The 26,574-nt window shown below is 37.8% G+C and overlaps 1 protein-coding gene and 1 pseudogene across 1 annotated transcript; one reads left to right on the top strand and one right to left on the bottom strand.

Moving 5' to 3' along the window:
- Positions 1-472: 472 nt before the first annotated feature.
- INSL6 (insulin like 6) lies at positions 473-14,931 on the top strand. Its single transcript, XM_061132843.1, has 2 exons — positions 473-846; positions 13,632-14,931. The coding sequence occupies exons 1-2, from the start codon at positions 573-575 to the stop codon at positions 13,970-13,972; spliced, it is 615 nt and encodes a 204-aa protein (XP_060988826.1). The 5' UTR covers positions 473-572; the 3' UTR covers positions 13,973-14,931.
- A 1,759-nt stretch (positions 14,932-16,690) lies between these two features.
- Positions 16,691-22,176, bottom strand: LOC133048909 (26S proteasome regulatory subunit 10B-like; annotated as a pseudogene).
- Between the last annotated feature and the right edge of the window lie 4,398 nt (positions 22,177-26,574).

Consider the following 26,574-nt stretch of genomic DNA (forward strand, 5'->3'; position numbering starts at 1 on the left):
ATATATCTGACAGCCAACAATTCTTCAGGCCCTGAGGTACAATTAGAAGCAATGTCACAACCACTGCCTTCATGAAACCTGCAAACTGGGGGAAGAAGTTATCAAACAACTGCACAAATAAATGTGAGCAAACCTACCGAGATAACATGAAGAAAAGGAAAGGTTTCTTGAAGGAAGCGACGTCCCATTAGCAAGCAGGCAAAAGAGGCGGGAAACGCATTTCACTAGAGGGAGGCTTTATCCGTTAGCTACAGCCCCATGTTTCACTCGATAAATCTTCCTAGTGAGGGTGGAGAGAAAAACGAACCATTTTCAGAACTATAACAGCTTGCCACCTGGGGCGGCCTGAGAGCCCTGCGAAATCGGGGAAACTTAGGCGACGCCTCCACAGCTGCCCTCGTCTCGACTCGAAGTTCTCGCGAGGTCTGGAGATGAAGATCAGAAGGTGCGCACCTCACCTTGAAGTTCTCGCGAGGGCCGGACGCGAAGATCAGAAGGTCTTCATGTGCACATTCGCGGTAGTGTGGGACGGCAGTTAGAGCGCGAAGCCGACCTGGCTTGGGGGCCCAGGGATGCCGCGGTTCCTCTGTCTGTGTCTCGGGCTCCTGCTGGTTCGAGTCTCCCGTGAGCTGAACGACATTAGCAGAGCCAGGAAATTGTGTGGCCGGCATCTACTGCACGAGATAGTAAAACTCTGTGGCGATGTTAGCTGGAGCCACATTGAGAAGGAGAAGCCTTTCACACAGCTGCTTTCCCAGGCCTCAGAAAAGGTTGAAAGCTTCATCCCTGACCGGTCAGAAAGCTCCCAAACCACTTTTCCGGTCTGGAGGAGAGCGACAAACCCAGGTAAAAATCTAAACCAAAGGCATGTTTGTACATTTCTTATTCTCGAATTCGCTCTGCCATCCATTGACTTTCAGGAAGTGGAATTTTTGCCTAATATACATGCACACTCTGTGAAGCTTTATTTATTTATTTATTTTAACTTCAAAGAAAGAAATGCACACATGTAAAGTCTATAGATTTGTATAAGACTGTTGGAGTTTCCCAATTTTCCCTTCTTGCAATGCCCTTGTCACCTGGCAAACTCCATTTCCTTTAAAGCCCAATATAGGTATCATCTTCCCTGAGAACTTGTGGCTCAGACAGTCAAGAATCTCCTGCCGTGCAGGAGCCGCAGGTTTCAGTCCCTGAATGGGGAAGATCCCCTGGAGAAGGGCATGGCAACCCACTCCAGTATTCTTGCCTGGAGAATTCCATGGACAGAGGAGCCTAGCGGGCTACAGTCCATGGGGTTGCAAAGAGTCAGATATGACTGAATATACTTGGCACAAACACACACACGAATGTATGTTTTATATGAAATGCCTAGCAGAGGGCCAAGCATAGAGTATATGCTTAATGTATATTGAATTTATACAAAATGCTTTTAAGTAATCTTTAGGAAGAACATTTTTTTGTTTTAGATCCATTCTTCTGTTTTTATATTTTGTGGCTAATGCATTTTAGTCCCAATACGTTTGCTGTTTTAAAAGAAAGTGCACTTTATTTGTAAACAGTTGTCTAGAGAGTATAGTTTAAGTCACTGCCTTTTACAATAATTCAGTTCTGATTTGGGCAAATTTTGTGAAAGTCAAGATTTCTGAAATTAAAGGAAGGAGTAGACTATCATGTCAAAAGATAGACCCTAATATAGATGAGTAAAATAAACTAAAACATTGCCTAGCACTTTATGAGCACTTACTCTTTTTTATTGTTTTGTACTATAGTTGGATTACAATATTAGTCTCTGGTGTACAACATGGTAATTCAAAACTTCTATAGATGATATTACATTTAAAGTTATAAAATATTAGCTATATTCTGATATACTTATTCTTTTTTAATGAATGAATAAATAAAACCTATAAGATTATTGATGCTAAGGGAATAAAAACTTTTTTATTGAAGTATAAGTTGATTTACAATGTTGTGTTAGTTTCAGATGTACAGCAAAGTGACTCTGAGTCCATCCATGTTGCTGCAAATGACATCATTTCATTCTTTTTTATAGATTAGTAATATTCCATTGCATATATATACCACATCTTTATCCATTTGTCTCTCAATGGACGCTTAAGTTGCTTGCATGTAAATAATGCTGCTATGAACATTGGAGTGCATGTATATTTTCAAATTAGATTTTATTTTTTCCAGATATATACTAGGAGTTGGATTGTTGGAACATATGGTAATTCTATTTTTAATTTTTTAAGGACCCTCTATACTGTTCTTCATAGTGGTTGCACCAATTTACATTCCTACCAACAGCATAGAAAGATTCCCTTTTCTTTACACCCTCTCCAGCATTCATTATTTGTAGACTTTTTGATGATTGACATTCTGTGAGGTGATAGCTCACTGTAGTTTTGATTTCCATTTCTTTGTTAGTGATGTTGAGCATATTTTCATATGCCCATTAGCCATCTGTGTATCTTCTTTGGAGAAATATTTATTTAGTTCTGCCCAGTTTTTGATTGTTTTTTTAATTGAACTATATGAGCTGTTTGTATAATTTGGAAATTAAGTCCTTGTTGGTTGCATTATTTGAAAATATTTTCTCCCATTCTGTAGGTTGTCTTTTCATTTTGTTTATGGTTTCCTTTGCTCTGCAAAAGCTTATAAGTTCAATTAGATCTCCTTTGCTTATTTTTGGTTTTATTTCTATTGCTTTGGGAGACTGACCTAAGAAACCGTTGGTATGATTTATGTCAGAATGTTTTGCCTATTCTCTCTACTAGTTTTATGGTGTTATGTCTTATATTTAAGTCTTTAAGCACATTTTTAGTTTATTTTTGTATATAGTGTAAGGGAGTGTTCTACCTTCATTGATTTACATGGGGCTATCTTGAGAGTCCCTTGGACTGCAAGGAGATCCAACCAGTCCATCCTAAAGGAGATCAGTCCTAGGTGTTCATTGGAAGGACTGATGCTGAAGCTGAAACTCCAGTACTTTGGCCACCTCATGTGAAGAGTTGACTCTTCAACTGGGGTCTTCAAGACCCTGATGCTAGGAGGGATTGGGGGCAGGAGGAGAAGGGGATGACAGAGGATGAGATGGCTGGATGGCATCACCGACTCGATGGACATGAGTTTGAGTAAACTCCGGGAGTTGGTGATGGACAGGGAGGCCTGGTGTGCTGCAATTCATGGGGTCACAAAGAGTTGGACACGACTGAGCAACTGAACTGAACTGATCCAGTCTCCCAACACCACTTCCTGGAGAGACTGTCTTTTCTCTGCTGTATATTCTTGTCTCCCCAGTTGAAGTTCAATTGACCATTGGTGTTGGGTTTATTTCTGGTCTCTCTATTCTGTTCTGTTGATCCCTAAGTCTATTTCTTGCATCAATACCACACTTTTTTGATAGCTATAGCTTTGTAGTATTGTCTGATGTCTGGAAGGGTTATGCCTTTGGCCTTGTTTTTTTTCCTTAGGATTGCTTTGTCTATTCTGGGTCTTTTGTGATTCCATATAAATTTTAGGACTATTTGTATAGTTCTGTGAAAAATGTCATGGGTCATTTGGTAGGAATTGCATTAAATCTGTAGATTTCTTCAAACCCAAGAGCACAGACTATCTTCTTATTGCTTTGAATCATCTTCAGTTTCCTTTATTAATGTTTTATAATTCTGAGGGTATAGGTCTTTCACCTCTTTGGTTAGGTTTATTCCTAGGTATTTTTTAAATGTGATTTTAAAAGGGATTTTTTTTTTAACTTTCTGATAGTTCATTGTTAGTGTAAAGAAATGCAACAGATTTCTGTATGTTAATATTATAACCTGCTACCTTGCTGAATTTATCAGTTCTAGTAGTTTTTGTGTGGAGTCTTTAGGGTTTCTATGTAGAGTATCATGTAAAGACAGAAACAATAGAAAGCATCAGACTGAATCTTGATCATTTTCTATCATCAAAACCACCTACATATAAATTCATTTTATCCTGTTCTTATAACGAAGGAACTATCTCTCACCAAATTCTCAGTTGTACTTCAGTTTAGCTGATATTCACACTTTAAAGTGTATATGAATCACCTCAGGAATGCCGTTAATATACAGATTCTGATTCAGTAGGTCTGGGGTGGAGCCTAAGTTTACTTTTTACAAGCTCCCAGGTAATGCTGATCCTGTTAGTTGGATAATGCTTTTTGAGTAACAAGGGATGAGTTCAGTTTTCTATTTCTTCTTTATTCTTTTCTCTCACAAGCGCAAGGTGGACTTCCCCTTTCTACTTCATGCTTGGTGGGCGTTCCTCTCACATCAAATGCTGTGCTCTCATTACTTATACCATAGGCAAAATTTTACCTTCAGACATCCAAGCTTGAGTTTGTGATTGAGAATGAGTTTGGAATCCTTTTTCTTGACCAAGCAATAATAAGTCCCTGGTGACCCAGTGGCTAAGACTCCATGCTCCCAATGCAGGGGGCCTGGGTTAGAACCCTGGTCAGGAACTAGACCCCACATGCCACAACTAAGACCTGGCACAGCCAAATAAATAAAATAAATATTTTAAAATCAACTTTAAAACTTGTAGCTGGTTAATCACTCATTTCAGGCGTTATTCACAATACCCCAAAGGAGTAAATGTCATTAATTCAGTGAGTAGAGATCTGCAATGAAACAATATTTGTAGGAAATGGAAATATATCTGATCATATTTCAGGATTGTCATACACATTAAACATGTTACTATGGGAACTATATAAAGGACAGTTTATAAAAGTGCAAATATGTAGCAATGAAACCATGGTTTTTTAAAATATATGGAAGAAGAAAAATGGATTTAGGGTATCAGTATAAGTTTTTATTAAATTTTAAAGAATTCTTAATCTGTAAGGAAAGATAGAATGTAATCTATTAATTTCCAGTGACTAATTTATTAATAGAAGTTGGAGAGAGGCATGTATTTCCAAAAGAGAATTCCAACATAGAATATATAATTATGCCATTTCTTTTGCATGTGAATGTTGCTGAAAAGTTGATTAATTTTTATTTAGCTTATACAAGCATAATATATTTCTGCTGCTGCTGCTAAGTCACTTCAGTCGTGTCCGACTCTGTGCGACCCCATAGACGGCAGCCCACCAGGCTTCCCTATCCCTGGGATTCTCCAGGCAAGAACACTGGAGTGGGTTGCCATTTCCTCCTCCAGTGCATGAAAGTGAAAAGTGAAAGTGAAGTCGCTCAGTCGTGGCCAACTCGTAGCGACCCCATGGACTGCAGCCCACCAGGCCCCTCCGCCTATGGGATTTTCCAGGCAAGAGTACTGGAGTGGGCTGCCATTGCCTTCTCTGGAATATATTTCTATGTTAGGTCAAACCAATTATCAGTAATTTTAATCTTCTGATAATTTCTTTGAGTCTGACACAGGAAATGATAGTTTGGTACGCTGATATTCAAAAATGCCTTCTTCAGAGCTGCTCATACATAAGCTGAATTTGAGATTGTGCACTTCTTGTTAATGAATCCCGAATGGATGGGCCATGTTGCCACAACCTATTTCAGAATGTGGCAGCATGAAACTAATGTCATATTTCTAAATTCTGAGTATGGTGCTGCCTAACTCTTAGTGCCAGGTGAAATTATTGAAGTTTCATCACCAGTAGTTCATAATCCATACCCCTATTCCAGTTAGATAGGCTGTAGTCCCTTATTCCTGGTCTTCATCCATCTGTTCTTTTTTTTTTTCATTTATTTATATTAGTTGGAGGCTAATTACTTTATAATATTGTAGTGGTTTTTGCCATACATTGATATGAATCGGCCAAATCCATCTGTTCTTGTTTTTTTTTTTTGTTCATTTGTTTTTTGTGGATATCATTATCACAACTGGCTATGTACAACCAGTCTATATATTAATTCAACAGAATTTGTGTGTCTGTTGATACTAGGTATATTCTTCATGTTGACTGGGATATGAGTGAACAGTTTTACTCAGGATGCAATGAAGGTTCTTACCCTCATGAAACTTAAAATAGTGAAGATAGACAATAAATATAAATGAATTATACAGTATGTTAGAACATGATTAGTCTCCACATGTCTCCTTTCTTCATGTCCATTGTCCTCCTCCCACAGGCAGCCATTCCATTGTTTTATTACATCTTTTTGTTTGTATGTTTTCTTGCAAACTGTGCATTTCCTGTACCTGTATTTTTAAAATACATTTAAATGGTATTTGAGATCTGTATCTTATTATTGCTATGTGAACATTTAGTTCATTGCTTCAAGCTGCTGCATAATATTCATATGCATTCTTCACATTTTACTTATTCTTTCTCCCATTGATGAACATCTAACCTATATAGTCTTCAACTCTGCCACCATAAATAATACTGCAGTGAGAAGCACTGTATGTGCCCCATTATGGATGTGTGTGGACATTTCTCTGGGATGCTGCCTAGGGGTAGAACTGATGTATTGCAAAATATATATGTGCTTAATTTGCCTGAGGTACATTCAGATCACTTCGCGGAATGGCTACACCAATTTATAGTTGCACTGATACTAGTACAAGATAATTCCTATGTTCTTATATCCATGCCAAGAATTAAAATTATATAATTTTTTAAACATTTTCCAGTGTGATAGACATGAAATAAAATCTCATTTTTGTCTTAACTTGTTCTGGATTTGAGTACCTCATCATATGCATATTAGCCTTTTGGGTTCCTTTTTTTCTGAAAACTTCCTATTTTTCAGAAATTTTATTTCTATATTTTGCCTACTTTTTGTCAAAGTTGTCATCTTCCAGTTAATTTGTAAGACTTATTCAGAACCTAGATACAGTAATAGTTACAGGTTTTAGATATTGCAAATATGTCCTCCTATTCTGTCATCTATCTACTGGTGTTATTAGACAGAAAGTCTTAATTTTTATGCCACTAGACAATAAGAGTTTCACCTTATTGTTCATCATTTTGAACATTTTGGAGGTCCTTTTCTGTTCCTCTGTTTGTTTTCTAGTTTTACTTTTCTCATTAGGTCCTTAATTCTTCTGGGGCCCATTTTTGGTTCTGTTCTGGCTAGGAATACTATCTTAATTTACTAAAAGTCTTACTTTTCTGTACATGAGGAAGTATTTTTCTGAATACCATCTATTGAACAGTCATTTTTTCCCACTGATTGTAGAGCCACTTCTATTGTTTATTAAGTTTGTCTGAGATTCTTATTTAACTGGTCTTTTTGTTTGGTTTTGTATAATTACTACAGTTTTAGCCAACTTTTTCACTCTCCTCTTTCACCTACATCAAAAGACTCTTTAGTTCCTCTTTGCTTTCTGTCACTAGGGTGGTATGATCTGCATATCTGAGGTTATTGATATTTCTCCCAGCAATCTTGATTCCAGCTTGTGATTCATCCAACCTGGCATTTCACATGATGCACTCCAAATACAAGTTAAATAAGAAAGGTGACAGTATACAGCCTTGACATACTCCTTTCTCAATTTTGGACCAGTATGTTGTTCCATGTCCAGTTCTGTTGTTTCTTGACCTACATATAGGATTTTCAGGAGACAGGTAAGCTGGTCTGGTATTCCCATCTCTTTAAGAATTTTCCAGTTTGTTGTGATCCACACAGTCAAAGGCTTTAGCATAGTCAATGAGGCAGAAGTAGATGTTATTCTGGAATTCTCTTGCTTTTTCTGTGATCCAGTGGATGTTGGCAGTTTGATCTCTGGTTCCTCACACTTTTGTAAATCCAGCTTGAACATCTGGAAGTTCTCAGTTCATGTACTGCCGAAACCTAACTTGAAGGATTTTGAGCATTAACTTGCTAGCATGTGAAATGAGTATAGTTGTGTGGTAGTTGAGCATTCTTTGGCATTGCCTTTCTTTGGGATTGGAATGAAAACTGACCTTTTTCCAGTCCTGTGACCACTGCTGAGTTTTCAAATTTGCTGGCATATTGAGTGCAGCACTTTCACAGCATCATCTTTTAGATTTGAAATAGCTCAGCTGGAATTCCATTACCTCCACTAACTTTGTTAGTAGTAATGCTTCCTAAGGCCCACTTGAGTTCACACTCCAGGATGTCTGGCTCCAGGTGAGTGATCACACCATCATGGTTATCCAAGTCATTAAGACCTTTTTTTATAGTTCTTTGTTTTCTTGCCATCTCTTCTTAATCTCGCCTGCTTCTGTTAGGTTCTTACCATTTCTGTCCTTTATTCCCATCTTTACATGAAGTGTTCCCTTGGTATCTCTAATTTTCTTCAAGAGATCTCTAGTCTTTCCCATTCTTCTGTTTTCCTCTATTTCTTTGCATTGTTCACTAAGAAGGCTTTCTTATCTCTCCCTGCTATTCTTTGGAACTCTGCATTCAGATGGGTATATCTTTCCCTTTCTCCTTTACCTTTCGCTTCTCATCTTTTCCCAGCTATTTGTAAGGTCTTCTCAGACAACCACTTTTGCCTTCTTGCATTTCTTTTTCTTGGGGATGGTTTTGGCCTGTACAATGTTATGAACCTCCATCCATAGTTCTTCAGGCATGCTGTCTATCAGATCTAATCCCTTGAATCTATTTGTCGCTTCCCTTGAATCTATTTGTCGCTTCTACTGTATAATCATAAGAGATTTGATTTAGGTTGTACCTGAGTGGCCTAGTGGTTTTTCTTACTTCCTTAAATTTAAGTCTGAATTTTGAAGTTCAGCTCATGATCTGAGCCACAGTCAGCTCTAGGTCTTGTTTTTGCTGACTGTGTAGTGCTTCTCCATCTTCAGCTGCAAAGAATATAATCAATCTGATTTTGGTACTGACCATGGTGATGTCCATATGTAGAGTCCTGTTTTATGTTGTTGGAAGAGGATGTTTGCTATGGCCAGTGCATTCTCTTGGCAAAACTCTGCTAGCCTTTGCTCTGCTTCATTTTGTACTCCAAGGCCAAACTTGCCTGTTAGTCCAGGTATTTCTTGACTTCCTACTTTTGCATCCCAGTCTCCTGTGATGAAAGGACATCTTTTTAGCTGTTAATTCTAGAAGGTCTTGTAGGTTTTCATAGAACTGGTTGACATCAGCTTCTTCAGCAGTAGTGGTTAGGGCATAGACTTGGATTACTGGGATGTTGAGTGGTTTGCCTTTGAAACCAACTGAGATCATTGTTGGTTTTGAGATTGCACCCAAGTACTGCAGTTCAGACTCTTTTGTTCACTATGAGGGCTCCATTTCTTCTGAGGGGTTCTTGCCCACAGTAGTAGATGTAATAGTTATCTGAATTAAATTCACCCATTTTGGTCCATTTTAGCTGATTCCCAAAATGTCGATGTTCACTCTTGCCATTTCCTGTTTGACCACGTCCAATTTACCTTGATTCATGGACCTAACATCCCAGGTTCCTAAGCAATATTGTTCTTTACAGTATCAGACTTTACTTTCACCATCAGACACATCCACAACTGGGTGTTTTTTCCGTTTTGGCTCAGCCTTTTCATTCTTTCTGGAGTTATTTCTTCCCTCTTCTCCGGTAGCATATTGGACACCTGGGGGGTTCATTCTTAAGTTTCATATCTTTTTGCCTTTTCTTACTGTTCATGGGGTTCTCAATGCAAGAATATTGGTTTCCCATTCCCTTCTCCAGTGGACTACATTTTGTCAGAACTCTCCACCTTGACCTGTCCATCTTGGATGGCCCTGCACAGCATGGCTCGTAGTTCCATTGAGTTAGACAAGGCTGTGATCCATTTGATCATTTTGGTTAGTTTTCTGTGATTGTGGTTTTCGTTCTGGTGGCTGTGGGACTGAAGTTCTTGCTTCATCTGTCTGCCCTCTCGTGGATGAGTCTAAGAGGCTTGTGTAAGCTTTCTGATGGGAGGGCCTGCTGTGGGGAAAACTGGGTCTTGCTCTGGTGGGCAGGGCCATCCTCAGTAAATCTTTAGTCCAATTTTCTGCTGATTGGTGGGGCTATGCTCCCTCCCTGTAGTTTGGCCTGAAGCTCCCAGTCCTGGGGTCTGCAGTCTCTATGGTAGGGCTGTAGGCTCTACAGTAGGGCTAATGGCGACCTGCTGCAGTAGGACTTGTGAGCACGCTGTGCCTCCCATGACTACTGCTGCCAGTGGCTCCTGGCCCTGCAGCAGGCCACTGTCGACCCAGGTCTCCACCAGACTCCCCGACATTCACAGGCAAGTCTGGCTCAGTCTCTTGTGGGGTCACTGCTCCTTTCTCCTTGGTCCTGGTGCACACAAGGTTTGTTTTGTGCCCTCCAAGAGCCTCTGTTTCCCTAGTTTGGTGGAAGTTCTATAATAAAATCCCACAGACCTTAAAAGTCAGATTTGCTAGGATTCTCAGTCCCTTTGCCAGATCCCCAGGTTGGGAAGTCTGATGTGGGGCCTAGAACCTTGGCATCAGTGTGAGAACTTCTTTGGTATAGTTGTTCTCCAGTTTGTGGGTCACCCACCTGGTGGCTTTATGGTAGGGCTACAGGCTCTATGGTAGGGCTAATGATGAGCTCCTCCAGGAGGACTTACGTCACACACTGTGCCTCCCAGGACTGCAGCTGCCAGTGCCCATCCCTGCAGCCAGCCAAGGCTGACCCACACCTCTGCAGGAGACCTTCAAACCCACACAGGCAGTGCTGGCTGTCTCTTGTGGGGGTCACTGCTCTTTTCCCCTCTTTTCTATTTATACTTACTCTGTGATCTGATCCAGTCTTATGGCTCAAAAAAGCATCTATATACCTGACTCATAAATTTCTTTCTTCAAGCAGAATTTTTTCTTCCATTCTGATAAGCATGAGGTGGTATCTCACAGTGGTTTTGATTTGCATTTCCTTGATTAGTGATGTTGACCATCTGCATTTCCCCTCTGAAAAAAAAATGTTCATTTCTTCTGCACTTTTTGATTAGGTTGTTGTTTTTATTGTTGTTGTTTTTTGATGTTGAGTTGTATGAACCTCCATTGTATCTGTATGTAGTCCTTTTTTCCCTATTGTATTTTGTTCATTTTCATTTTTTTTTCTTGACTAGTCTGGCTAAAGTTCAGTTTTATTTATCCTTTAAAAGAATCAATGTTTGGTTTTCTAAACCTTTATATTTTGTTCCTATATTTCACTTATTTCTTTCCTTATTTGGATTATCTCTGTTGCTCTTTTTCAAATTCACTGATTTGAACACATTTTTAGCCTTTCTAATTTCCTGATGAATACAGCTTGTTTCCATTTAAGTCCCTTTCTCAATTTGACATTCAGAAAAAGTTTCCTTCTTATTGTCTGCCTTTCCTTCCCTTTTTGTGACAGATGGGGCACATATCATCCAGGAAGCCCTTTCTTCAATCTGCGTGGAAAAAAAAAAAGAGCTGAAAGTCATTCAGTTGTGTCTGACTCTTTGTGACCCCGAAGTGTAGCCCACCAGGCTCCTCTGTCTATGGAATTCTCCAAGCGAGAATACTGGAGTGGGTAGCTGTTCCCTTCTCCAGGGGATCTTCCTGACCCAGGGATGGAACCGTGGGTCTCCTGTATACCAGGGAGGCCCCTGCCTAGACAACCTAATTCACTTTTCCCCTTCAGTGTACTCTGTTCATTGTGACATACTTTATTGATCACATATATTTATCCATCTTAGACGACATTATTCTTTTGCTACTTTAGAAGAGATTAATATTTATCCTAAAGGTTTACTATTCAACATTTCATCGTAAGCGTTTTTTAAATCAAAGTTGTTATAGAGTATTCTAATAGGACTCTTAACTTCAAGAGGCAGAAGTTCTCTGAAATATCCTCAAGAAAAAAAACTGAGGATAGTTATTATAGAAAGAGGATCTATAAATGGACCTAGAAAGGCTCTTGGAAAGCCTAAGGAATCACGTCAATGCCTAAAAATCATCTTTCTCTGAATCTTTTCTCCTCTAATTTAACTTTCACGATAAGCTTCATAGTATCCTTTCAGTTTTGTTTCTAACTTACCTTGTTCTCATTACTACTTAGTTCTAATTTCAACAAGTGAAGTGAAGTCGCTCAGTCGTGTCCGACTCTGCGATTACATGGACTGTAGCCCACCATGCACCTCCATCCATGGGATTTTCCAGGCAAGAGTACTGGAGTGGGTTGCCATTTCCTTCTACAGGGGATCTTCCCAACCCAGGGATAGAACCCAGGTCTCTTGCATTGCAGGCAGACGCTTTACCATCTGAGCCACCAGGGAAACCCAATTTCAACAAGAGGAAATCTTATTGAGCAAACTTATTTTTCACAGGGCATGGATTGCTGGCCACTGTGGTAGATGGTTTCTTTGGGGTCAGGTGCCAACCTCCTGTCTTTCAACTGTGGATATAGGATGGAGTCACATGGTTCAGAACATGACTGCCTAAGGGCTGACTCAACAGCAGTGGCTAGAGGCAATATATCCCTTGAAAGGAACTTTAGATGGGCAAGGGCAATGATGGAACTCCAACAAGCCTCCAATTAATTACCTTCTGGTGTTATTTTAATTTCTTATAAGTAATATTGAGTAAGAGCAGTATAACATTAACAATTCACTGAGCATATCACACTACTCCATTTCTTTATATTTCAACAAAACCCAGAATGGCTTCTCCTAACCACTTAGTTATAAAATATGCATAAAAAACAAGTAATTCAATTACAAATGGGCAAAAATTTGAATAGACATTTCTACAAGGAGGATATACAATAAGGAGATGAAAAATGCTCAACACCATTAGTTGCAAGGTCATTACAAATCAAAACCATAATGGGATTCCACTTCACATCCATTAGGATGGCTATCATCAAAAAATGGAAAATATAAAATGTTGGTCAAGATGTATAGCAATTGGAAGCCTAGTATTATCAGCGGTGGGATTGTAAAATGGTGTAGCCACTGTGGAAGACTGGCAGTTCCTAAAAAAGGTAAACAAATTTATCATTCAATCCAGCAGTTCTACTCCTAGGTGTATACCCAAGAGTATTGAAAATGTGTTCACACAAAAACATGTATGTGGATGTTCAGAGCACTGTTATTCTTAATAGTCAAAAAGTAGAAAGAATCCACATGTTCATCAACTGATTAACAGGTAAATAAAATGTGATATATCCATACAATAGAAAATTATTCAGCCATAAAAAGAATAAAGCACTGGTAGACATGGTGCAACATGATTGAACCTCGAAAATACGCTCAGTGAAAAAACAACAGACACAAATGACTGTATATGGTTATGTTTTAGGCAGATCTATAGAAATATAAAGTAGATTAGTAGGTACCAGGGGCTGAACAAAGAGGAAAATGGGAGTGACTCCTAATGGGGGGAGGTTTCTTTTGGGGATGATAGAAATGTTCTGGAATTAGGTAGTGGTGATGTTTGTGCAACCTTGTGAATATACTAATTGTATACTTTAAAATGCTTAATTTTATGTCATATGAATTATATCTCAAAAAATGTTTTCTGAGTAAAAGTGTGCAAAGGTTTTACACCTTTTTATAGGAAAACATTACAACTGTCTTAGTTAAAAATATACATTGCTTTTGAATAATCATTTTACTAGTTAAAATGTGATTACTTGTTTTTCAGAATTAGCTGGCTTTAGTGTTACAGCATTATGATTAAATTTTCAGCTAAAGGGAGATTTAAATAAAGGATTTATTTCTTGTCTCTCAACAGTCCCTACTTCTGCCTCTCAGGAAGAAGCAATAAATATGAAGGTGCAGTCACTGCCTGAGTATCAGTATAAAAAGGTCAATTTGCCTTTTAAGACAAGACAAGAGGAATTTTCCTCATCACAAGATGTCAGTCCATATATTCATGAGATTATAGAATTTCAGAAGAAAAATACAAACAAAATCAAAACCTTAAGCAATTTGTTTTGGGGGAATCATCCCCAAAGAAAACGCAGAGGATACTCAGAAAAATGTTGTCAGAAGGGATGTACAAAAGAAGAACTTATTATTGCATGCCTTCCATATATTGATTATGAAAACTTAAGGAAGCATCAGCAGTTGTGACTGAGATATACTAACCATCATGAGACTTACACTAACTTAATAAAAAGCTTAATATATTTTACTTATTTTTTTGGTGATTGTCCTTGTAGTTTCTCTGCTGTGAACAACATCTGGATGTATTTGTAAGCACTTGACAATACTTTGTGGTAATACGACTTAGTATTTTCTTTGGTGCTCTATTTTTCATATATTTTTATATTTGAAGATAATACTGGAGGTGGCATGGTCTATGCAGACGTCTAAGGATTCCCTGTTTATTCTTATTTATGGTTTTGAAACTCTCTTAAGTAGCATTTAAATGGATTATGGAATGTTCTACATTCCATGTGTATGATATACTGACTGGTGCCCATTACTATTAGGCGCACTCTAGTATGCCAGTTCATCTGTCCTACTGACTTAAAATAGCTAACCAACTACTCCTAGTAGCTCTTACACATTTTCAGTAGGTACAGTTTTAATTCTTTGTATAGTAACTGGTAAGAAGAGGACATAGAGTTCAGTGACTTTCTTGAGGTTGTAATATCTCTCCAAGATCCCCTGTCTTTGCTTTGAAGGTACTGATACAATGTGAAGTCTTATTCAGGCTTGGTCAGAATAGAGTGCAGTGTCGGCATCACCTGGGAATGTGTTAGAAATGCAGTTTTAAGGTCCTCTCCCAGACCTATTGAATTAGAACTCTGGGTATGGGGCTCATTGGTCTGCATTTTTATAGGCCTTCTGAGTCATTCTGAAGTAGGTTAAAGGTTGACAATCACTGTTGATATTCACAGTATGAATACTGTAGAAATTCTGTTCATGTGCTTGCATATCTTAACTCAATATAGGTATTAGAGCACTAAGTTTTTGGTGTGTTTTTCCACTTTATGTCCACATGGGAAAATCTTTTAATGCTACAAATTAGAGCAAAGCTTATACAAAGAATCCAAAGTGAAATTCCTATATTCTGCCATTAATTAGAGGCTAAGTATCATTTGAAATATTTTTCCAGTTTCTTTCCCAAATATGCACTGTAATGTTCTTTTCAATTAAATTTTTAAATTCCTATTTGGCTCTTATTTTTTAGAACCAAAGCTCTTTTCCACATATATCTATTTTATATTCACTTACAGTGCATTAATAGATACTTTTTTTAAAAAACCAGTTCCAGGGTACAGCATTCACTTAATTTTTTTAAGTATAGTCACTTATTTTGATACAGAATGATAGATTATATCATGGTTGAGTGATAGAGTAAGTTGGCTGGGTGTTTGATGAAACTGGTCCATTGAGAGTTGCCTTGTAAGCCAAAATAACCGTGATACACTTGAACTAGTTTGAAGAAGTATAGGTCTGTACTTGTAGTTTAAGAGTAAAAATGGAGCTTTATTAGCTTCCTAATACATATATCGAAAGTGTCAATTAGAAAATTATGAGATTTACCAAGTATGTTATCTGCCTAACTATATACTTACCTACACACTTCAATAATTTTTATGCTAGGATATACTTAATTTGCTTCTTAGCTTAGTGCCTGTCTGTTAGTATCTGTAATTGTATTAACAATGATTTTGTTAGATAGAACACTCCTATTTTCCTTGTGGACTCCTTAGAGCAATCCTGAAGTAGGAAAAAAATGAATGAAAGCTGAGGTACCTTAATATTATGCAGCCTCCTGAGGCTCCTTCATGTTAAGTTACTTGCTAGTTAGTGGTAGAGCTGGATCAAGATTTTAATTCCAGCATCTTATTCAATGTTCCTGATGTCAAATAAGATCATGAGCAGAAATTATCCATATGTTTTGTCTGGAGTTCATTTATTTGGTCCCTACTTTGTTTTGTTTGCATCTGTGTTGGTTAATAATTGGCCCATTTCTGCACACTTGGTAAGAATGTATATTCTGCTATATGTATATGCTGCTGTTTGTGGAGTAGTTTATAAATGTCAATTAGTTGAAGTTGGTTGATTATGTTGTTCTCAGAGTTCTATATCTTTACTGATCTTGCTGTTTTTTCTGTCAGAGAAAAGTACTGAAATATCTATAATTTTACACTTGTCTATTTGTTCTTTTAGCTCATTTATTTATGCTTCATGTATTTAAAAATTACTACTTGCATGTTGTATCTTCTACTGAATTAATAGTTCCATTATTATGTCTCCCTTTATCACTGGTAATATTCCTGATACTAATATAGCAACTTCAGCTTTCTTATGATTAGTGTTTCCATCATATATTATTTTTTACCCTTTTATTCCTAACCTCTTTTCATCTTTATATTTAAAACTGGTTCATTGTAAACAGTGTGTAGTTGGTTCTTGCTTTTTCATTGAGTTTGACAATATATGCCTTTTATTTGGAAGTTTAGTTCATTGATTAATGTAATTATCAATATGGTATGGATTTAATTATCCATATGGTTTGGATTTAAATCTATACTTCTGCTATGTGATTTCTATTCCTTTTTCTCCTTGCATTCTGTTGGGTTGAAATCTTTTAAAATTTTATTTTATCTTGTTGGTTACTTTGCGATTTCTTAAAATTTGATACAACATGCATCTTTATTTATTACAGATTCCTTCAAATATTTTATCACTTCACATGCAGTTTAAGACCTTGTCAACACAGTACTTCCGTTTACCCCTCCTGTCTTTTCTGCTATTTGTGTTTATATCTTTAATTTCTATATCTGTTATAAACTATACATTTTTATTACTTTAACTTCTATGCTATAAACTATATTTTTATTATTTTCAAGTTTTTTAATTTATACAATTTTAATGAGATTATTGCTATTGCATACATTTTCTTGAACTGAATTTTACATTAAACCAGTGTCATGTAGCTGTCAAAACCGTGTAGTCCAGTTTAAGCTCAGCTTCTTAAAATTAGCCGTTTCTGATTGTTTTCATGAAGTCTTTCTACAAACTCATATCAGCATGAATTGTAAACATACCTGCATCAATGCAAACATTTCTCAGGTCTGCTCTTTAAAGCTCTCTGAAAGCATCACAAGTACTTCTAAATAACCTATTTTATCATGGTACCTTCATAGATTTTCAGTATATCGAATTTTGCTTATAAATCTATCATTATATATATATTTAATTTACCTGGAGATAGCAAAACAGGGTTCACTGTGCTTGTTTCGTAGCCATGATCATTTTAACTCTATGCAGAGTATCATATCCATCCATTTGAGTAACTCCATTAAAGTCCTCTGAACCTATCAGGTGAAGTACTTTCAGAAAGCTGATACTCACAGTGACATCTGTTTTATTCATAAAAATGATGCATGGCTGATAATCTCTGGCATACTGAAACAGTTCTCTGATCAAATGAGCACTTTCACCAATGTACTTGTCTGTAGCAGAGCTAGATACATTTAGGAAATTGTAGTCCAGCTGGCTAACAGCTCTTGCTATTAGTGTTTTCCCTGTAACTTGCTGTTCATACAACAGCCTTTTAGCCATACTACCATTACACTGGAATAATTCTAGGTTTGTAGGAGGTAGTTTTCACCTCTGTCAATTTGATAATCTGTTCTGATAACAGCCCAGTCTCAGAAAACAGAAGTATTACCTATGTCCTTATGAAGCATGCTATAAAACAGTGGATCTTGGCAAATGTGTACTCATATCCAAAGCAGCCCTTGTTCCTGGCTTCAGCTTACTGTTTTCCAGCTGACAAGGACAACTCGAAACAGATCTTGATCCATTTATAGCTTTGACAGTGAATTTTTTAATCAATTCCTTAAGTACTTTACCCACAGTCTTTCTACATTTGGGTGACTCTAAGTCCTTCAGATCATTTTCAGACTTCTCATTACTGATTGGTGGTGGTGGTGGTTTAGTCACTAAGTCGTGTCTGACTCTCGCGACCCCATGGACTGTAGCCTGCCAGGTCCCTCTGTCCATGGGATTCTCCAGGCAAGAATACGGGAGTGGCTTGCCATTTCCTTCTCTAGGGGATCTTCCAGACCCAGGGATCGAACCCGGGTCTCCTGCATTGCAAGCAGATTCTTTCCCAAGTAAGCTATGAGGGAAGCATACTGATTGGTAAGGTCTTTCAATTGTTTCCTTAATGGTTTAAGACAGCTATTGATTGTCTTGTGTTCCAGCACTTTTTTGCATGTGATAGTCTTGAAGTTTATTATCTCTGCGGTCTGCCATGATGAGATGCCATCACTCATAAGGAATGCCAAGAATGGCCATGGCCAATGAGGTGGGGAACAAGGTGGGATGAAGAGGGAGGCAGCACTGGAAGGTGGGGGCCAGATGATGCTGCCCATTTCAATTTTGTATTCTCCCTCACATTCATCATCTACCAGTCTTTATTCCTTTATTGTAGAATCAAGTTACCATGTGGTACATAACTGTGTCTGATTATCTTCCTTTATTACAAATAGCTGAGAAAAGAGAAGTGAAAGGCAAACAAGAAAGGGAAACATACCCAACTGAACACAGAGTTCCAGAGAATAGCACGGAGAGGTAATGCCTTCTTAAGTGAACAGTGCAAGGAAACAGGAAAATAATAGACTGGGAAAGACTAGAGATCACCTCAAGAAAATCAGAGATACCAAGCGAATGTTTCATACAAAGATACACACAATCAAGGACAGAAATGGCAAGGATCTAACAGCAGCAGAAGAGATTAAGAAGAGGTGGAAGGAATACACACAAGAATTGTACAAAAAAAAAAAGGTCTTAATGACCCAGATGATAGTGTGGTCACTCACCTAGAGCCAGACATCCTGGAGCGTGAAGTCAAGTGGGCCTTAGGAAAAAAAACACTACAAACAAAGCTAGTGGAGGTGATGGAATTCCAGCTGAGCTATTTCAAATCCTAAAAGATGATACTGTTATTTGGAAAACTCAGCAGTGGCCACAGGACTGGAAAAGGTCAGTTTTCATTCCAGTCCCAAAGAAAGGTAATGCCAAAGAACGTTCAAATTACTGTACAGTTGTACTTATTTCACATGCTAGCAAATTAATGCTCAAAATTCTTCAAGCTAGGTTTCAGCAGTACGTGAACCAAGAACTTCCAGATGTACAAGCTGGATTTACAAAAGTGAGAGGAACCAGAGATCAAATTGCCAACATCTGTTGGATCACAGAAAAAGCAAGAGAATTCCAGAAAAAAACATCTACTTCAGCTTCATTGACTATGCTAAAGCTTTTGACTGTGTGGATCACAACAAACTGGAAAATTCTTAGAGATGGGAATACCAGACCACTTTACCTGTCTCCTAAAAAACCTATATGCAGATAAAGAAGCAAATCAGAATTGGACATGGAACAACGGACTGGTTCAAAGTTGGGAAAGGAGTACATCAAGGTGGTATATCATCACACTTACTTAACTTATATGTACAGTACATCATGTGAAATGCCAGGCTGGATGAATCATAAGCTGGAATCAAGGTTGCTGGGACAGAAAACAACCTCAGATATTCAGAATCTACCACCCTAATGGCAGCTAGCAAAGAGGAACTAAAAAGCCTCTTGATGACGGTGAAAGAGAAGAGTGAAAAAACTGGATTTAAAACTCAACGTTCAACAAACTAAGGTCATGACATCTGGTCCCATCACTTCATGGCAAATAGATGGTGACAAAGTGGCAACAGTGGCAGATTTTACTTTCTCAGGCTCCAAAATCACTGCAGATGGTGACTGCAGCCATGAAATTAAAAGACGCTTGCTCCTTGGAAGAAAAGCTATACAAACCTAGACAGAATATTAAAAAGCAGAAACATCACTTGGCTGACAAAGGTCCAGATAGTCAAAGCTATGGTTTTTCCAGTAGGCATGTACAGATATGAGAGTTGGACCATAAAGAAGGCTTGGCCCAAAGAAATTCTGCTTTTGAACTGTGGTGTTGGAGAAGACTCTTGAGATTTCGTTGGAAGAGTAAGGAGATCAAACCAATCAATCTGAAAGGAAATCAACCTTGAATATTCATTGGAAGCACTGATGCTGAAGCTTCAATACTTTAACCACCTGATGCGAAGAGCAGACTCACTGGAAAAGACCCTGTTGCTGGGGGAGACTGAAAGCAAAAGAGAAGGGGCTGGTAAAGGATGAGATTGTTAGATAGCATCACTGACTCTATGAACATGAGTTTGAGCAAACTTTGGAGATAGTGAAGGACAGGGAAGCCTGGTGTGCTGCAGTGCATGGGGTTGCAAAGAGTCAGACATGACTTAGCAAGTGAACAGCATTATTTCTTGAAGTAAAAATAATGATGAATTCTCTTGTTTTCCTTACCCTACTGGACTACTCTTTGTCTTTCCTTGCTCAGTCTTCATCCTCAATCTAACCTTTAAATGTTAGATTGTCTCAGGTCCTGATCCTCTACTTGCTGTCTTTATCTAACACTTCCTTAGTTAGCTTAACTATATCCATTATTTTAAATGACTACCTGTGTGACATTTCTGGGCTTTCCTTTACTTGATATCTATTAGGCATCTCAGATTTAACATCTCCAAAGTGAAATTCTGGTTTAAACTCCATCTAGTTGCTTTGTTCTTGTCTTATGCTTTCCATCCAAACCACAATAGCATACCGACTTCTTTCCATTTCTGTCCCCATCTCTCTAGTCCAAGCTGCAACATACTTTGAGGGAATGAATGGTGATTAAACCAGTTAGGCAGTGTTTCCAGCACTGGAGCCTACAGGATGTTATCTTGGTACTATAGACCCAAGCAAAATACTTGTCTCCCCCAAGAGTTCTGGTAGATGAACACTCCCTGATATTTCCAACACCAGTTTTTATTACCCCAGGGAGAGCCACAGCCATCCCTGCTTTCCCAGACCACCATCGAACAACACATCAGTAGGTAGGTCTGGCCTAGGCGCCTATGAAGTTACTGCTTTTGCCCTGCGTTCTGGTGCACATGAAACCTTGTGTTCACCCTCTTGGCAGCTGCTACACCTGCTCCTTCCTATTGAGCTCACAGTCATATTGTACCTTCCCAAGCTTTTTTTTTTTTAAAGTTCATTTACTTTCAACTTTCTCTCATCTAGCAAAAGGCATTATCTCATCACTTACTTGTTGTTTCTACATTTTATCAAACTGTTGTGCACTTGTAGGTTGTTTCTTGTTTTTTTTTTTTTTTTCTTTGAGGGACAGAAAGTGACAGTCCAACTAAAACTATGTTCAAATAATTTTCACTGGAAACTGAAATGATTTTGTCATCTTGCCATCTGAGAAATATAATCATGGATCACTGAAGAAAGCTTATCTAGTTTATTGCTGCTTTATATGTATACTGCCAAAGCTGTGAAAGGCAGCATAGTGAAGCGATTATAAACTCTGGCAAACTCCTGGAGTCAGACTGCCTAAATTCAAACTCTAACATCCCTTCTTTCTCCACTTTCTAAATTTATTGTATCTTGCTAAATGTCATTGTCTACATATCTAAGGCAAGAAAAATAATGGTACCTACCTCATAGAGTTGTGTGCATAAAATGAGATAACTACCTAAGAGGATACTGAAAGTGAAATGAAGTGAAAGTGTTAGTTGCTCAGTTGTGTCAGACTCTGCATCCTCGTGGACTGCTAGGCTTCTCCATCCATGGGATTCTCCAGGTAAGAATACTCGAGTGGGTAGCCATTTCCTTCTCCAGGGGATCTTCCCAAGCCAGGGATTGAACCTGGGTCTCCTTCTTTACCATCTGAGCCACCAGGGAAGCCCTACCCGTACCCTAAATACAGTCTACAGATTTAATGTAATACCATTCAAAATCATCATGATTTTTTTCTCAGAAATAGAAAACCCATTCTAAACCTCCTATGCAGTTTCAAGGGACACCAAATAGCCAAAACAGTTTTTACAAAAAACAACAAAATTGGAAGTCTCACACTTCATGACTGCAAAACTTACAATAGAAGCTACAGTAATCAGAATAGTGTGATACTGGCATAAAGACAAACATATAAACTAATAGCATATAATAGAGAACTCAGAAATAAACTCTAATGTATACAAACACATTTCAACAAAGGTATCCCAAAGTCATTCAGCAGAAGAAAGATACTCTTTTCAAAAAATGGTGCTGGAAAAACTAGAAATCTACATGCAAAAAAAATATATATATATACATATATATTTTTTTGCATATATATATATATATGGACACTGTCTTTCAACATATAGAAAAATTATGGATCAAAGACCTAAATGTTAAGAGTTAAAGGTATGAAACACTTACGAAGTTTTTTCCCAGTGTTTTCTTCTGACAATGAATTTGGCAATGATTTCTGGAATATGACACTGAAAGTAAAAGTAGATAAACTGGAAAATATCAAAATTTCAACTTTTGTGCATAAGAGGATACAATGAACAGAATAAAATGGCAATCCACAAAATGGGAATATCTAAAATTATATATGTGATAAGGGGTTAATATCCAGAATACAGAAATAACTTCTACAACTAAAAAAATGAACCCAATCTTAAAATGGACAAAGGATTTAAACAGACATTTCTCCTAAGATAAACAAATGACCAATAAAATTGCATATTAAAAGATACTTAAGATATGAGGTGGATGAAACTGGAGCCTATTATACCAAGTGATGTAAGTCAGGAAGAAAAACAATACTGTATATTAATGCATATATATGGAATTTAGAAAGATGGTAATGATGACCTTATATGCAAGACAGCAGAAGAGACACAGATGTGTAAAGAACAGACTTTTGGACTCTGTGGGAGAAGGCAAGGGTAGGAAGATTTGAGAGAATAGCATTGAAACATGTATACTACCATATGTGAGACAGATGACCAGTCCAAGTTCAATGCATGTAACAGGGCATTCAAAGCCAGTGCACTGGGACAACCCAGAGGGATGGGATGGGGAGGGAGGTAGGAGGGGGGTTCAGGATAGGGGGACACATGTACACCTGTGGCTGATTCACGTCAATGTATGGCAAAAACTCCCAGAATATTGTAAAGTAGTTGGCCTCCAATTAAAATAAATCATTTAAAAAAAGATCATCACAAATGAAAACCACATTAAATAACATCACAACCATTACAATGGATATCATAGAATGTAAAAAGCTGTAGCATTTTTCAAAGATGAATGCTTTGACTTCTGGGTAAATTTCACAGAATAGATATGATCTTCATTTGGTGGTGTTAGTTTCTTTACTATTTCTGTGTAAAAATTCTGACTATTTTTTTTTTTGACTATATTTTTTTTCAATATTTTATTTTTACTATTTATTTTGGCTGTAAAGTTCATTCGCTCAGTCTTGCCCGACTCTTTGCAACCCCATGAACTGAAGCACACCAGGCTTCCCTGTCCACCACCAACTCCCAGAGCTTATTCAAACTCATGTCCATCGAGTCAGTGATGCCATCCAACCGTCTCATCCTCAGTCGTCCCCTTCTCTTCCCACCTTCAATCCTTCCCAGCATCAGGGTCTTTTCCAATGAGTCAGTTCTTTGCATCAGGTGGCCAAAGGATTGGAGTTTCAGCTTCAGCATCAGTCCTTCCAATGAACACCTAGGACTGATCTCCTTTAGGATGGACTGGTTAGATCTCCTTGCAGTCCAAGGGACTCTCAAGAGTCTTCTCCAACACCACAGTTCAAAAGCATCAATCCTTCGGTGCTCCGCTTTCTATATGGTCCAACTCTCACATCCGTAAATGACTACTGGAAAAACCATAGCTTTGACTAGACAGACCTTTGTTGGCAAAGTAATGTCTCTGCTTTTTAATATGCTGTCTAGGCTGGTCATAACTTTTCTTCCAAGGAGCAAGTGTCTTTTAATTTCATGGCTGTAGTCACCATCTGCAGTTGATTTTGGAGCCTAAGAAAATAAAGTCTGTAACTGTTTCCCCATCTATTTGCCATGAAGTGATGGGACCAGATGCTATGATCTTAGTTTTCTGAATGTTGAGTTTTTTTAAATTTTAGCTCTACCAGGTCTTAGTTGCAGCACGTGGGAGCTTTGGTCTCTGTTGGGACATGCGAAATCTTTTAGTTGTGGCCTGTAGGATCTTTCATTGTGACCTGAGAACTCCTGTTTGCAGCATGTGGGATCTAGTTCCCTGACTGCAGATCAACCCTAGGTCCCCTGCATTGGGAGCAGAGAGTCTTAGCCACTGGAGCACCAGGAAAGTCCCTATTCTGCCTTTAATGTACAATAATAAAGCATTGTTTTAATATCTTTGTAATTATCTCCTCTTATGATCAAGAAGAAAAACTGCTAATACACTGCATGTCATTAAGATACCCTAAGTTTTTTGAGACAATTATATCTTAACTGATTTATTGTGAAATGTAAAATCAAAGACAACAAAATGGTTCTCTTGGATGTACTCCATTGAAGAAGCCTCGATTTTTCCATCTATGAAGGAAAACCTTTAAATTCTAGAGAGATTAAAATAAGGTTACTTTACCAACTAATTTTTCTTAGTTCACATACACTATTTAGTATATTTTGGAGAAGGACATGGCAACCCACTCCAGTACTCTTGCCTAGAGAATTCCGTGGACAGAGGAGACTAGTGGGCTGCTGTCCGTGGGGTCGCACAGAGTCGGACACGACTGAAGCTACTTAGCATGCATGCTTAAAGATCCAATACACTCAGTGTTCTCACAGTGACCTATCTTCCCTTTCTTACTGAAGTCATTTCTCAGGTAGTACTGGTTTGGCCCATGTCTACATGAGTACACTTAAGAGCAGTGTTTCTCAACTTTCTTTGCATTATCCCTAATATCTACAAAGAACTTTTTAGTCATTTTCTCCTAGTCTCTTCTACCATGAGAATTTTATAGCACTGCCTATCTACTTATGTACTGTATTTCTGTGCTTTATACGTTAAAAAGTAAGGGTTTTTTTTTTTTTGTTTTTTTTTTTTGCCACTGTTCACCCCTGAGAGTTGGTATCAATTCTGCTGAAAAAGCATGCTCTAAAGAGAAGTTTATATGTGAAACTCCAACTCTCATATTAGGCCCAGGCCCAAGATACTCTTTCTATGGATCCTTTATATTTGGGGCCACATCAAACTAGATTCCCTAAAACCATCATGATTAGGGCTGGTATCTGAAAGTTGCAGCAGAACTGAAAGTTTAAATCTCTTGGTTTTGTCTGTATGTTTATTTAACAGGGAATTATAAGCTTGAAATACCATCAGGATTGACCCTCACATAAGATTACTCAGAATTCCTTTGTCTATAACCAGAACTGCACTATCTTCTCTTTTTTATTTTCAACACATGAATGGGATTGAGGATTTTATCAAGAGGTGATGTCTTCATTACTGCAACCATTAATTTGAATTATCTGATGCAACTTTAAAGTCGCAGGGAGCCTGCATGTGTCAGTATTGGTGAGTGTATATGTAGGAAGGTCTGAAGGGGTATACAATATGGATATGATCTTTTATTTTTTAAGTTTAGAAAAGAAAAATGACTCTATTGAGAATTTGAAAATTAAGTGCCCATGTTGGAGCAGCTATAAAAAAATGGCCTAGATAACTACTAGAGCCATAATACTTTGGCATTTGACTGAGCTATCCATCCTCTAACCTTTGTCAACTACAGACTGGCACTTGCCATCTACTTCTACAAAGACTAAATCATGTGCTGCTGCAGCTGCTATTTTCAACACCCCTGAAAGGAGTTTAGGATGGACAGCAGAAATGAGGCACACTGGGGAAAAAAATGGCAGGCACAGGTCTTCAGGTAGATATTTTTGGGAGCAGATTTTATGAGCCCAATTCTTGAATCTCCTATCTAGGAAAGCACTAAAATCCTTCATGATGTCAACTGCTCATGACTAGCAGAAACCTAAAAAAAAAAAGTGATTGATCTGCATGTATCCCCCTTCACCAAAATCACATATATACTGACCTTCTTTCCCCCTGCCTCTTTGGAACAGTTTCTTAGAGCTGTCTGAGATGCTGTTTGCTGGGCTGCAGTCCTCCTTTTGCCCCAAACAAAATTTAACTCATAACTCTCATGTTGTGCCATTTTTAAGTCAACACCTTCTACATTTATTATAGTAATCCTAAAACAAGAGAAATTCAAGATGTTAGAAAAAATTCCTGTTAAATGCAAGTTTGAGATCTGACAGAATCTAGAAATCTCCTTCCCCCCTCACCACATACATTGTTCTTTAGGTCTCAGATTTCCAAATCATTATTAGGAAAAAGATTGTCCTCTACAGTAATCTCAGTTTTTGGAGTTTTATTCCTCTATGGAGTTTTATTCCTCTATAATAGTTTGGGAAGTAAATGGGGCCACCTTAAGGAAATATAATGATAGACTCAGGGTTTAGAATTCAACATTTCTCAAAGTCCTTCAATAAAAAGGTAAGATTTTGTTTCAGTTTTTTAAATCACCAATACCCTTACTATATTATCAAGAATTACTATTCAGTAAGTTACACTATAATGTTACAAAACTAATAACAGAAAGGAAAAGAAGTGGTACCAGGGGATTCATGCTGTACTCCAACTTACTGATAGAAACAAGTGTTTAAAACATTTTTTTAAAGAAGGAAAGAAAGAAAACAACATTCCAGCAGAATTTGTGGGAAATAGTAACTATTTTTGTTTTTAAAATGCTTTGTGAACAGTAAACAATAATTTCTATCATTCAACAG

Source organism: Dama dama, chromosome 29 (genome assembly GCF_033118175.1).
Source record: "Dama dama isolate Ldn47 chromosome 29, ASM3311817v1, whole genome shotgun sequence".
Lineage (NCBI taxonomy): Eukaryota > Metazoa > Chordata > Mammalia > Artiodactyla > Cervidae > Dama > Dama dama.